This window comes from Temnothorax longispinosus, chromosome 6, assembly GCF_030848805.1.
Source record: "Temnothorax longispinosus isolate EJ_2023e chromosome 6, Tlon_JGU_v1, whole genome shotgun sequence".
NCBI classification, from domain to species: domain Eukaryota; kingdom Metazoa; phylum Arthropoda; class Insecta; order Hymenoptera; family Formicidae; genus Temnothorax; species Temnothorax longispinosus.
Window position 1 is genome coordinate 9079741 of NC_092363.1, and position 15144 is coordinate 9094884.

The 15144-nt window shown below is 33.1% G+C and overlaps 1 protein-coding gene across 1 annotated transcript; it reads left to right on the top strand.

The window, feature by feature from the left end:
- Positions 1-2435: 2435 nt before the first annotated feature.
- Positions 2436-7435, top strand: Cutlet (chromosome transmission fidelity protein 18 homolog). The gene is made up of 11 exons (XM_071780569.1): positions 2436-2975; positions 3138-3500; positions 3575-3716; positions 3810-3996; positions 4060-4481; positions 4548-4790; positions 4877-5217; positions 5322-5563; positions 6470-6732; positions 6823-7084; positions 7142-7435. Exons 1-11 carry the CDS (start codon positions 2894-2896, stop codon positions 7343-7345), a joined length of 2751 nt encoding a protein of 916 aa, XP_071636670.1. The 5' UTR covers positions 2436-2893; the 3' UTR covers positions 7346-7435.
- The last annotated feature ends 7709 nt before the right edge of the window (positions 7436-15144 follow it).

A 15144-nucleotide genomic window follows, 5' to 3' on the forward strand; every position in this document is an offset into this window, starting at 1 on the left:
TGCACATGCATATGGACCAATCAATTCTCTTAAGGCCATCGTACACAAAATGCATAGCTTAGCATAAGCGTAGCATAAGATCGCTAAACCAATGAGCATCTAGCATAAAGTCGCCATATTAATTTACATACGATGCTCATTGGTCCAGCGGTCTTATGCTATGCATATGCAGCCTATGCAATTTTGTGTGCGATGGCCTTTATGCTTATATTTATGCGCTATGCAAGTTTGTCTGGATTGACCTTAAGGGCCCGGACATACACTTCTGTACAACGCATAATGCGTAAGCATAAGAAAATTGATTGGTCTATTTCCTTATGCACATGTGTATGGACCAATCAATTTTCTTATGCTTACGCATTATGCGTTGTGCCGAAGTGTGTGCTCCCCGCTTAAAGCTATATCCACACAAACTTGCATAGGTGCATAACCATATGCATAACAAAACGGATTGGTCTATTTCCTTATGCACATGCATATGGACCAATCAATTCTCTTATGCTTATGTTTATGCGCTATGCAAGTTTGTCTGGATTGACCATTAAGGCCATCGCACACAAAATTGCATTGGCTGCATAAGCATAGCATAAGACCGTTGGACCAATGAGCATCTTATGTTTATTAATATGGCGACTTTATGCTGGATGCTCATTGGTTTAGCGGTCTAAGCTATGCATTTTGTGTGCGATGGCCTTTAGCACTCAGGATTTCTAGTAATTTACTAAATCGCAAGCAATGGAAAACATGCTCCGTGTGCCGCTGACTTTATGCTAGGTCTACAGCGAGTCGTAAAGTCGTGAGTCGTAAGAATTGACCAATCACAATCGAATTTGAGGAGAATAATGCTGGGTCTACAATGCGAGTCGCAAAGTCGTGAGTCGCAAGAATTGACCAATCACAGTCGATTATTCTTCTCAAATTCGTCTGTGATTGGTCAATTCTTGCGACTCACGACTTTGCGACTCGTATTGTAGACCCAGCATAATCGACTGTGATTGGTCAATTCTTACGACTCACGACTCACGACTTTACGATTGTAGACCTAGTCTTCGCATTGTAGACCTAGCTTTAGAAGAAGAAGCAGGAAGAAGAAGAAGAAAAAGAAAACAGAACGGTAGAGGCACAGTATAAAGGTGCCTTTTCATGCTGACGCTCGACGCTCATTTTCAGCGGCAAGAAGGTCGCATGACCACAATTGACGCCGGCGTCAATTGAAATTCATGAAAAGGAAAACAGCGTCAAAATTTCGGCATCTTCGCGCTGCTTTGGCTTTGACGCTTGAAGTTGGAAAAATCCAACTTCTCTTTCTTGACGCTGGCATCATAGTGATGTCACGTGACGTCGCTCAACGCTGTTTTTCAGCGTTCCATGAATTGGCACCTTAAGTAAGAACAGTAGGTTCACTCCTCTAATGGCTCCTGCACACAGGACGCGGCAGCGCGACAATGCGGCAACGCGGCACCACGGTAACCAATTACCGTCTTGCCTTTCCGTTCTACTTCTGAAAGTAGTACGGAAAGGCAGATGGTGATTGGTCACCGCGTTGCCGCATTGTCGCGCTGCCGCGTCCTGTGTGCAGGAGCCATAAGAAGTTGGTAAATGAATATGGCGATTCGCGCAATCAATAACATGGCGGCTGTCATCTGACAGTTCATTTGGTTAGATACATCGGCGCGTCAGTTGTATTGTATTTGTATTTATTTAAAAAAAATTTTTAATAAAAATTATAATGAGTAATAAAAGAGGTTATCTATGTGTATTTAAAGATTGTGGGATCAAAGGAAACTTTATTCCGATTTCCGAAAGATTCAGAAATAAGGTACGTATTCATTATGACAAATACATGAATACATAAATACATTAACACATTAATACATAAATAAATATGCTATTTGTATATTATGTAATAAGATATATAGGTACTCAATAAATACAATAAAAAAAATTAATACATAAAATATATTAATCCATTAATATAATTAAGACTTGAATGCATTAAATATCTTAATGTATTAATATATTTATGTATTAATTTTTTCAAATGTATTTATTTATTATGTATCTTATTACATAATATACGAATAGCATATTTATTTATGTATTAATATGTTAATGTATTTATGTATTTATGTGTATTTAACGTATTTATGTATTCATGTATTTGTTATAATGAATACGTACCTTTCTGAATCTTTCGGAAATCAGAATAGTTTTCTTTGATCCCACAATCTTTAAATACATATCGATAACCACTTTTATTACTCATGGTATTATAATTTTATTTAAAAAAAATTTTTTAATAAATACAAATACAATACGCGCCGATACATTGCATATATAAATACAGTAATAAAAATATGCTATTTGAATATTATGTAATAAAATAATAAATAAATAAATACATAAAAAAATTAATACATAAATAAAATGAATAAAATATACATGAATAAAATGTGTCGTGACATTATTTTTGTTTCGAATATTTAATTAATATGTATGATATATTTCTTATATTTTTTTCATTTCTTATATAATTATCACAAGCGGTTTTTATTATTCAAATAAAGCGCGCATGTATTTTTGTTTACTTATGTGCGTGTGTTGTGACATTTTTGCTTCGAATATTTAATTAATATATTTCTTATATTTTTTTTTATTTTTTATATATAATTATCAAGCGATTTCTATAGTAAGCGGTTCAAATAAAACACGATCAGGCAATCAACATCATGGCGGACGTTTGCCACGAAGAACAATAGATCCGACACGGAGTGAACCTACTGTTCTTACTTATACTGTGGTAGAGGTTCACGTAAAGTTGTGTCGCGGAATGTTTTTTCGATCCTTTTAGTTAATTTGTATATTGCGTGATCGATCCACATCAAATGACGCGATGGCTGACGAATACCCAGATCCAGACGAAGCATTCGACTTTATCCATCAGGCGGATTATGAAGCTTTGAAAGAATTGGACGGTAAACAGTATGACTATTGCATGTTTCTCAGCCATGATTGACACAAATTGACATAAATCGATACTTGAAATCTCATTTCAGTATTTTCTTTATATTCTATTATTTCCATTGTATTATTTGTATCATGTTGGACAAGTAATAATTGTCTATATTCACCTGAAGGTGAATTGCTTGAGACAGAATCATTGTCACAGCCTGGTCCTTGTAACAGTGGAGTATCTTGGACAGCTAATGGAAATAAACAAGCAGGTGTTGAAATTCCTGTGCCTGTTAATTTCAACAAAGTCAACAATGCAGCTAACAATAATAAGAAACGCTGTTATGAAGAATTATATGGTGATAGTATACCTAGTAGTAGTAAGAAACACAGTTACAAAGAATTATATGGTGATAGTATACCTAGCAATAGTAAGAAACGCAGTTATGAAGAATTGGTTGGCGATAATATACCTAGCAGTAGTAAGAAACGCAGTTACGAAGAATTGTTTGGTGACATCTCTGATTTCTTAGACACAGATGTCTCAGGTGCGATAATTGATAATTGATCAATAATATGACTTAACTATTTTGTGAACGTTATCAGAAAATCTTCCTTTTAGTTGATGTTAACATCGTGGAAGAACCGAAAGAAAAGAAGTTTCGATGGGATCAACCTAAAGATGTCATTAAGAAAATATTGAATGCAAGACAGTTGTTGCATGAACATAATGGAGATACGTCCATGAAGATAAGTTACGATAAGTAAGTGAATTAGTTAGCAAATTAATTTTACAATATGATTTGCATAGTATAATATTTAATCTGTTGTACTTAATATTTATGTGCCTAATACAGTAAGAAAAATTCCATTTCTTTACGAGTTCCATCATGGAATTTTATGGCCGTTACAAGACCGTATGATTCTCAACGCTTGTACATCAGAGTCAAAAATACACAAAACAATATCAAGCAGTCCACCCAGCCAGTTGCCAATCTGTGTTCGATACCTTATACACAATTGAAAACTCAGGCTAAAGAAATCGTATGTCTATTCAATTTTTTATATTACATTTTCATGCTACAATACTAATGTATCATATTACAGATGGCAAAAAAACGGGAATTATCGAGACAGCCGCCATCTGATCTCTGTGATAAAAAAAATATAATTAATGATGAATTGTGGGTCGATAAATATCGACCTCGATCATATTTAGAGTTACTATCGGACGAAACCGTTAACAGACAGTTTTTACATTGGCTGAAACTTTGGGATAAAGTAGTATTTAATCAAAATATTACAAAGCCAAAAAAAAACCAGCCGCCTATGTTTGGAAAGAGAAATGTTAATAACGAAAACGATATTGAAAAAGTGGATAGCAAAGGATATCCAATAAAAAGGATAGCCTTACTCAGCGGCCCTCCTGGATTAGGAAAAACAACTCTAGCCCATATAGCAGCCAAACATGCCGGTTATAATGTTGTGGAAATCAATGCGAGTGATGAAAGGACTCCAGATACGTTTAGGTACAATGCACAAAACTCATTTGATATTAGCGACACATTCGGAAGTTACATTATATTTTCGTTTAGACAGATTCTACTTGCATCAACAGAAATGAAAGCTGTAATGGGCGCTGATCCCCGTCCAAATTGTTTAATTTTTGATGAGATTGATGGTGCACCGGCTGCATCTATCGAGCTTCTATTAAAATTTATTCAAGGCAAACTAGTGCCGAAAAATAAAAAGGGAAAAGGACAATCAGAAAAAACGTCTGATGGCTGTACACGTCCCGTAATATGCATTTGTAATGAACCATATACTCCATCATTAAGGTATTTTAACTAAAAGAAATTAATCAAAGAAATTACTATAATGAGTTGAAAGAATAAATGTAATATTTTAAATTTTACATTTATAGAGCGTTAAGAGCCGCCGCTGTAATAATTCCGGTACCGGAAGTAAGTCCTTTAAGATTAGCAGAACGTTTAATGGATTTGGCAAGAAAGGAAAAGTTAAATGTAGACTTTGGAGATCTTGTGAAGATAGCAGAAAGATCCGGCTGTGACGTTCGAGCTTGCATAGGGGCGTTACAATATATGGGTAGTGCCAACTTGAAAGATAATTTATCTTTAGGTCTGAAAGACACGCGTAAAAATTTGTTTGATTCGTGGAAAAGTATACTAACAATTCCTATGAACAAAGGGGGAGTTCTTACTATTCCTGAAAGAATCCAGTATATTTTGAGAACTGTACAAAATGGTAATTATATAAAATTGTTTACGCACTTTAATGCAATAATTTACAATTTTTTGTATTAAAAATTTTAATATAGGCGTTTTTTTGTGTGTTTAATTGTTCATTAGGTGAGATGGAAAAATTGGCACAAGGAATATTTCATAATTATCCTGAAATCTGTGACCGAAAACTCGATAATGTACCTATGTCTCTGGAATGGTTTCAATTTTATGATTTAATAACGTCGCTCGTTACATACAAGCAGATTTGGTCACTTATGCCATACACGAATTATGGATTTATCGCGTGGCACTTGCATCTTGCAAGAACGCAGAAAGTGAAATTGTCATATCCCACTGTTATCAACGAAGCAAGTATTATATATCAAGAGAAAAATTCAATTATTTGACCAGAAAAAAATACACGGTTTTTTTTTAATTATATGGATCTAAATTATCTAGATATTATGTGGAATGATTATTAATTATTTAGCGAGATATCGCAATTTAAAGTAACCCCTGTTTTATGATTTCAGCACGCATTTGCGTAATCTGATATGCATCACAGGGAGGTTGCTCGGTCGGATTTTGCACATCATGTATGTATGTGTATGTGTATGGAGTTTATATGTGCAAAATCCGACCGAGCAACCTCCCTGTGGTGCATATCAGGTTATGCAAATGCTGGCGGTATCGTGCTGAAATCATAAAACAGGAGTTACTTTAAATTGCGATATCTCGCTAAATAATCGGCGTAGGACGAAGGTGTTTTTTTTTTAATTATTATTATTTGAAAGGACAAAGTCCGTACTTTGAGATGGTGTGAATGATTATTGTTCACTAATTTTTTTGTTAATCGGTAGAAGGCTGCAAATTTCAAGATTTTGGATATCTCAAATACGTCTTTTTTCAAAGCTGACCACGGTTTTGAGTATTAACCTGAGTGAAAATTGAACAAAAGCAACTCATAGTAGAGAGCCCTGTAAAACCTTTTTTTAAACTTTTTTTACGTTAATTATTTGCTGAGTAATTACAGTTAAAAATCGACAAAAATTTACTGACAAAAAGTGATCCTAATTTTTTTTAAAAAGACCTATATGTGTATATATATATATATATATATATATATATATATATATATATATATATATATATATACAAATTTTATACAAATATTGCAATTAGTTTTGTATTTTGTGCAATTAATCTCTTGTATGCTAATACTCTGACAAGTTTTTTATATTAATTTTATTACATTATCCTTGTCATTCTTTTAGGTAATTCAAAAATCATCAAAGAACATGGGTATTTTAACAGCAATACGAAGAGTATGCGGACGTGACGTTTTCACTCTAACTACGGATATCGCTAGTTTTTTGCCGGATATTCTAGCGCCGAGATTACGCACAGTTCCCTCCCACTTGTATTCACCAAAAGAGAAGGCTGATCTCGCCAGAATAGTGAACGTGATGGTTGAATTCGGTTTATCATTCGTGCAAGAGAAAAGCCTTCAAGGAGGATATATCTACAATTTAGACCCGTACGTTGTAATAACGATAGCTAGTAAACAAGGCATGTTTGACGCAGGTTTCTATTTAGAACGGCACATAAATAGCAAATTTTTTTAAAGTAATATTTTGGAAATTGGCGTTTTTCCTGATTGCAATGCGCATCGAAGTCTGGCATACGCAGTACAGCAGATAATCGCACAAGAGTTGGAGGTCGAGCGTTTGAAACGTTCAAGTATCTTAACGGGACTTGATGGAGTTAACTCGGAAAACGTGGCAAATCCAGAAAAGTTAGAAATTATAAAAAGTGCTCAGAATACATCTTCTAATCCTCCGAATAATACGAAACAATCTGGAAAAAATGCGGCATCATTAAAGGAAATAGTAAGTCATACGCATTTCTCTTTTTATCGTCAGTCTCACTATACTTAACAATTTCAGGTGTATAAAGACTTTTTCGGAAATGTCATTACGAATGAAAGTGTTCAGAAGCAGAATAAAATGGTGAATCGTGTATCCCCAAAATCGCAGAAAAAATATTCTCTGATGCAGAACATTTTAACGAAACATGGAATTTGGTACAAATATAAAGAAGGTTGCAACAACGCCGTCCGCCGAAGTATATTCATGGAGAAACTTTTATAAATAGATTAATTTAATTATAAACTGCGGTGTATAACTGTATTCTTGTGTCTTTATTGCTTCCAGAAATATATATTTTGTATATTTTTTTTACTTTCGTCTTTCTTTTGTGTATAGATCTATTTGTAGCTAGAATGTACATTTTACGAAAAAAGATGTTTATTTTTCAACTTTATTTTTCAACGCGAATGATTGGTAAATCGGATCACGACATAATAAGCACAGTCAGTTAATTGTTTAATAGAACATATTTATTTGGACAATTTAACGGAATCTAATGGATTTCGTCTCTTACATTTTTAATTCTATAAGTATGTTTTTTTTATGTATCGTATAATTATGTAGCTTAAGATTAATTCAGATTTATTATTAAGCGGGTAGTCGCTCAAAATATATCTGAAAAATGAGCAATTTTGAGGATTTTGTCCATAAACAAAAAATCTAGAAATTTGTAATTTTGCATGTGTATTAATTTCTATTTTATTATTGTTTCTACCACATTTTATAAAAATAACCAATATTTATTAGAAGCATCGAGCGCAACCGTTCATAAGTAGCAATTCAATGTGATTGGTTTTTAAAGTGAATTTTCATTTGGAGTAAAATGCTGTAGCAGCGAGCAGCAGTTTTGAAATTTCCTAAAAATTATTTAGTAAGGACATTTTAAAAAATTACTAAACTGCTGCTCGCTGCTACAGCATTTTACTGCAAATAAAAATTCACCATTACCTTTGGATCCAATTACACTTTAGAGCCAATTTCACCAACCACGGTTAGCTTAAGGAGATGCTAAAGCTAAGGCCGAACTTCCTCGACGTCGGTAATGTCAACTCTGTCAACTAAAAGCAAAGGCCGAACTGATATTTATGGCACGCCGTTTTACTTTTTAATGGCATCAATAATATTCTACACAATATAAAAGTTTCCAAAAATAATTGTTCTAAGAAAAATAGCGATTCTTACTAATGATGTTAAATTATGTCGAACATAATAAAAATTGGACGAATTAAAATTATGTCGGGACATAAAAATAATTCCGAATTTTTATTATGTTCCGACATCATAGTAATTCATCCAATTAAAATTATATCGGAACATAATAAAAATTGTACGGCAAGCCGTTTTACTTTTTAATAGCATAATAAATATTCCATTCAATATAAAAGATCAAAAAATAATAGTCTTAAGAAAAATTACAATGAATTAAAATTATGTCAAGACATCATAAAAATTCGGAATTATTTTTACGTGTCGATATCATTTTAATTCAACCAATTTTTATGATGTCACGACATAATTTTAATTCATCGAATTAAAATTTGATATACATAATAAAAACTGCATGGCACACCGTTTTACTTTTCAATAACATAAATAATAATCTATACAATATAAAAGTTTCAAAAAATAATTGTCTTGAGAAAAATAGCGATTTTTACTAATGAATTAAATTTATGTCAAACATAATAAAAATTGCATAAATTAAAATTATGTCGGGACATAAAAATTCGGAATTATTTTTATGTCCTAACATAATTTTAATTTCACGAATTAAAATTATGTCTGGACATCATAAAAATTAGATGAATTAAAATTATGTCGAGACATCATAAAAATTGTATGAATTAAAATGATGTCGACATCATAAAAATTGAATGAATTAAAATTATGTCGAGACATAATAAAAATTGTATGAATTAAAATTATGTCGAGACATCATAAAAATTGTATGAATTAAAATTATGTCGACATCATAAAAATTGAATAAATTAAAATTATGTCGCTACGTAAAAATAATTCCGAATTTTTATGATGTGTCGACATAATTTTAATTCATACAATTTTTATGATGTCTTGACATAATTTTAATTTATTCAATTTTTATGATGTTTCAATTTTTATGACAACTCGACATAATTTTAATTCATTCAATTTTTATGATGTCTCGACATAATTTTAATTCATTCAATTTTTATGATGTCGACATCATTTTAATTCATATAATTTTTATGATGACATAATTTTAATTCATACAATTTTTATGATGTCTCGACATAATTTTAATTCATTCAATTTTTATGATGTCGACATCATTTTAATTCATATAATTTTTATGATGACATAATTTTAATTCATACAATTTTTATGATGTCTCGACAAAATTTTAATTTATTCAATTTTTATGATGTCTCAATTTTTATGATGTCCGAATTTTTATGATGTCTGAATTTTTATGATGTCTGAATTTTTATAATGTCTCAATTTTTATGATGTCTCAATTTTTATGGTGTCCGAATTTTTATGATGTTTGAATTTTTATGATGTCTCAATTTTTATGATGTCTCAATTTTTATGATGTCTCAATTTTTATGATGTCGCGACATAATTTTTATTCCGGAGCTGGTGATTTTCATCTCACAATATTGGCAGCATTGTGTAAGTAGCGTCAACAGTTCTCACAGCTTGAATTCGATGTCTACGTGTCCCAGGTCGCCGATTACGACGTCCAGATAATGCGCTCCGTAGTTTTCGGTGTCTAGGTGTATTAATACCTTGAATTCGATGTCACGTGTCCCAGGTTGCCGATGACGGCGTCCAGATAATGCGCTCCGTAGTTTTCGGTGTCTAGGTGTATTAATACCTTTAATTTGATGTCTACGTGTCCCAGGTTGCCGACGACGAGGTCCAGATAGTGCGCTCCGTAGTTTTCGGTGTCCGAAAACTACGCAGCGCACTATCTGGACGTCGTCATCGCCGACCTGGGACACGTAGACATCGATTTCAAGCTGTAAGAACTGTTGGCGCTACTTACACAATGCTGCCAATATTGTGGGATGAAAATCACCAGCTCCGGAATTAAAATTATGTCGCGACATCATAAAAATTGAGACATCATAAAAATTGAGACATGATAAAAATTGAGACATCACAAAAATTCAAACATTATAAAAATTTGGACACCATAAAAATTGAGACATAAAAATTGAGACATCATAAAAATTGAGACATCACAAAAATTCAAACATTATAAAAATTTGGACACCATAAAAATTGAGACATCATAAAAATTGAGACATCATAAAAATTCAGACATCATAAAAATTCAAACATCATAAAAATTGAATGAATTAAAATTATGTCGAGACATCATAAAAATTGTATAAATTAAAATTATGTCGACATCATAAAAATTGTATGAATTAAAATGATGTCGACATCATAAAAATTGAATGAATTAAAATTATGTCGAGACATCATAAAAATTGAATGAATTAAAATTATGTCGAGATGTCATAAAAATTAAAACATCATAAAAATTGAATGAATTAAAATTATGTCAAGACATCATAAAAATTGAATGAATTAAAATTATGTCGACACATCATAAAAATTCGAAATTATTTTTACGTATCGACATAATTTTAATTCATACAATTTTTATGATGTCGACATAATTTTAATTCATACAATTTTTATGATGTCTCGACATAATTTTAATTCATTCAATTTTTATTATGTCTCGACATAATTTTAATTCATCAAATTAAAATTATGTCAAACATAATAAAAATTGGATGTATTAAAATTATGTCGGGACGTGATAAAAATTTGAAATTAAATTATATTTTATATATGTCCAGACATAATTTTAATTCGTGAAATTAAAATTATGTCAGGACAAAAATAATTCCGAATTTTTATTATGTCCTGACATAATTTTAATTTATCCAATTTTTATTATGTTTGACATAAATTTAATTCATTAGTACGAATAGCTATTTTTCTCAAGACATTATTTTTTGAAACTTTTATATTATGTAGAATATTATTTATGCTATTAAAAAGTAAAACGGCGTTCCATAGATATTGGAGACCTCGCGTGGTGACATAACGCGAAACTCCGTTTTCAGTGTTACCAACTAATTTCAGGTTCTATGAAGTGGTGTATGTATGTATGTCCGTACACACACCACTGAATTGCTCACACGGACGCACGGTAGAGAGACATATGCTATAGACGCGGCAACGCCGCGCGGCGTTGCCGCGTCTTGGATTCTTTAGCAATACGGCCTGAACCTGAAAATATGACCATGAAGCTAGCCGACAGAAATTACTAAATTTGATAATTTTTAATTTTTCTAAGTGTATTTCGTTTGTAAATCGTTTGTAATTGATTGTGAGTCAGTTTTTAACGTTTGTGACCAATTAGTTTGTTTGTAATTAACAATTTTATTTTGGCCATAATGTCAGCCGACACTTTTTAATAACAAACCGATTTTTGATTTCTGATAGCTGTAATTAATAGGAAATTGTTTGTGATTTACGAATATACCAGTGAAACGTTTGTGAATTAATAAGTTTCTGAGTTATTTGCAAAATAAGTTTAGTTAATATGGTTAATGTACTGCGCAGATAACTGCGCAGATCGCTGCGTATGCGCGAAATGTACTCCAGGCTCTTGCGCACAAAGAGTGCGTCGACGCATTTCGCATGGTGGAAGTCGATGCGGTGGCCAATCACTTCTCACCTTTCTGTAACTAGCGGGCGATTATTGGCCACGCATTGCCTGTATGAAGCTAGCCGACAGAAATTACTAAATTCGATTAGTTTTAATTCTTCTAAGTGTATTTCGTTTGTAAATCGATCATCGTGATTGATTGTGAGTCAGTTCTTAACGTTTGTGACCAATTAGTTCTTTGTAATTAACAATTTTATTTTGGTCATCAAAGAGCGCGTCGACGTATATTACGCATGGCGAAAGTCGATGTGGTGGCCAATCACTTCTCACCTTTCTGGTACCAGCGAGTGATTATTGGCCACGCATCCTATGAGCAAAAATCCTCAGTAGTTTTAAAATAGCTGTCATATATCACGTTTGTTTACAATCTTTAATGTAATTAATATTACATCAGTTAGCTTCATACAGGTAATGCGTGACCAATAATCGCCCGCTAGTTACAGAAAGGTGAAAAGTGATTGGCTACCGCATCGACTTCCGCCATGCGAAACGCGTCGACGCGCTCTTTGTGCGCAGGAGCCTTGAGTACATTTCGCGCATGCGCAGCACAGTTATCTGCGCAGTACATTAACCATATTAACTGAACTCTTATTTTGCAAATAACTCAGAAATTTATTTAGTTACAAATGTTTTACTAATATCAGAGAGAAACCTGAGAGCGGCCATCCGGCTTCGGGGGACGTCTGTCCTAATCTGCCCTCTGAGAAAGTGGACGTCAACTACGGCGTTACGCTCGGTAACGATCAGAGAGGACTCGGGTAACGATACATGGGTTCGTATCCATGCTATGGTTCGTGTCCGAACTACTCAGATGGAGGGGATATGCTGGTCGCGCAAGCCTTTCCTCTGTCCGTGTACGCTAGGCCCTCGACAAGCTTCGAGCGGGGAGAGAAGGGCAGACATACGATCTGCTGTCTCTCTTGAGCTGTGACGTTTCCGCTTTGCACGGGCCGGCTTGCCGGCTATACCACGATGCCACGCATTTCGGGTATCGCGTCTCGTGTCTCGCCGAGTGCCGAGTCTCGAGTTGACAAATCGACGATACGCTATACCCGCTATATACGTTACATTTGCTTGTATACAAATTTTAATTTTTATATTTATAATTAAATATAAATTTCAAATATATGTACATATATATATATATATATATATATATATATATATATATGTACATATATTTGAAATTTATAAATATATAAAGATTGCAAATATAATTAATTAAATAAATATTTATAAACATAAAAACTAAAAATAAATGTAATGTACAGAAATCACCGTTCTATGCTTTTCTATCTAAAAAAGTCTTACATTAAAAACCTTTACTTTGCATAATAAATTTTAAATATAATATTTAAATGCATACCAATAATTATATTATTAACTATATTGAGAAAAAAATGGTAGTTTATAATGTTTCTTGCACTCTTATTAAATTTATTTTACCTATGCATGTTCAAGCAGCCAAATTACGAGCAACAACAGAAGGATAATTGGATAAAAATAAAAACACTTTCTTAAATAAACAATACACATGGGTAACAGTGAGTTCTATTATAATTCTCGTATAGTTCTGAACGTGTTCTAACGTTTATTTCTAAAGAGTTCTGACGATAAGCATTATTTATTCATATTTTAAATAATTTTTATCGACCAAGAAAGACGCATTTACGGGTATGTGGGTGAGACGCTGTAGAAAATCTCGGAGTTCTGGCTTATATAAAATATTTTTCGTACAGTTCTAAGCATACTAAAACAATTTCTAAAGAGTTCCGGGCATTGGCAATGTTGTATAATTTTTAAATAAATTAATAACGCACGAAAGTCAGGAATTTATCGAGAATAGGGTCTTTCTCGAGCGATAAGAATTATTTAAAAAATGAATAAATAATGCTTATTGCCAGAATAAAATGGGACAACGTTAGAACACGTTCAGAACTACACGAGAATTATAGCAGAACTCACAGAACTGCCGAAATACGGCCAGTTTCTCACCTTATTTTCGATAAATTCCTGATTTTTGAGCGGTATTAATTTATTTAAAAATTATACAACGTAGCTAGTGTTTGCTAAAGTTAATAAACATATAATCAGTGTTTAATGATCGGCCTGACTGGCAATATATTGAAAATTATAACGACGTTTCGACCTCTATTTTGGGTCCTTATCAAGTTTATGCTGGAAAATATAAATTGCCGGTAATACATATAAAAAATAGAAAAAAAGGGGGAGGGGGACAATGCAACGTATTCTACTTACATGGATCAATGTGCGTCAAACAATATAAAATTAATCATCGTTACGTTTTAACAAGGCGGGTGGAACAGATATAAGCTTTGTGCGGCATGACCGTCACGTATAGCGCCCCGAACGAACGACTGATATACATTGCGTCGTCAAGAACAATCACAAACACGCATAGCGCCCGACGAACGACTGACATACATCGTGTCGTCAAGAATAATCACAAATAAATAAAATAACATAGAGTGTAACGTTTAAAGAGTAGCGATTATACGATCGTAAACCAACGGTAAGTTTTCTGTGTCCTTCTGCAAATTTATAGCGTCAGTATGCTTTTTGATTAATATCATTTCAGCCGTTTCACGTTTTTTGACATACTGTTCCCTGTGCAAGATCGTGGCTTCTTGCCATTTAAAATTATGGTCAAAATCAATTCTGTGCTTGCTTACAACCGATTGCTGACTGAAGTGCTTGTTAATGTCTGCACGATGCTCTTTAACACGAGTTTCTAAGTGGCGCTTGGTTTGGCCAATGTAACAAGCATTGCAATCCGAGCAATCTAATTTGTAGACAACGCCCGTGTGTTTCATGATCTCTAATTTGTCCTTCCCTTTTTTAATTAGTGCGTCTAGTTTCTTAGGAACGGTATACAAGGTACTCAAACCGTAATTGTTGAAAATGCGTCGTAAACCCTCACTAAAAGTTTTAACATACGGGATAGGAATATAATTTTTGAGATCAGGGATATTAGCGCTATTTATACGGTTGTCAGATTCATCGTTATTTGACCGCTTATCAATTTCAGCAAGTCTTCTTCGAATATGTTTATCAACGAGAGGGATTACATGTTGGAAAAAGAAAAAGTTAACGAGGTTCGCTGTTTAATTTCGAATTCACTACATGACTTCATAAAGACAAATAAGAAATTCAACACTATTGACCGTTACATTAATTCACAGTTTTCTATTTGCAATAAATTTCTTAGAGACAATGCTGATCTGTTGGTTACGAACGCGGACAAAGGTCAGACTACAGTTAT

Bases quoted from the DNA above. Each gene is read 5' to 3' on its own strand.
- Cutlet (XM_071780569.1), top strand. From the start codon at position 2,894: ATGGCTGACGAATACCCAGATCCAGACGAAGCATTCGACTTTATCCAT. The intron at 3,501-3,574 runs GTGCGATAATTG...TCTTCCTTTTAG, and splicing joins CTTAGACACAGATGTCTCAG to TTGATGTTAACATCGTGGAA. The intron at 4,482-4,547 runs GTACAATGCACA...ATTTTCGTTTAG, and splicing joins AGGACTCCAGATACGTTTAG to ACAGATTCTACTTGCATCAA.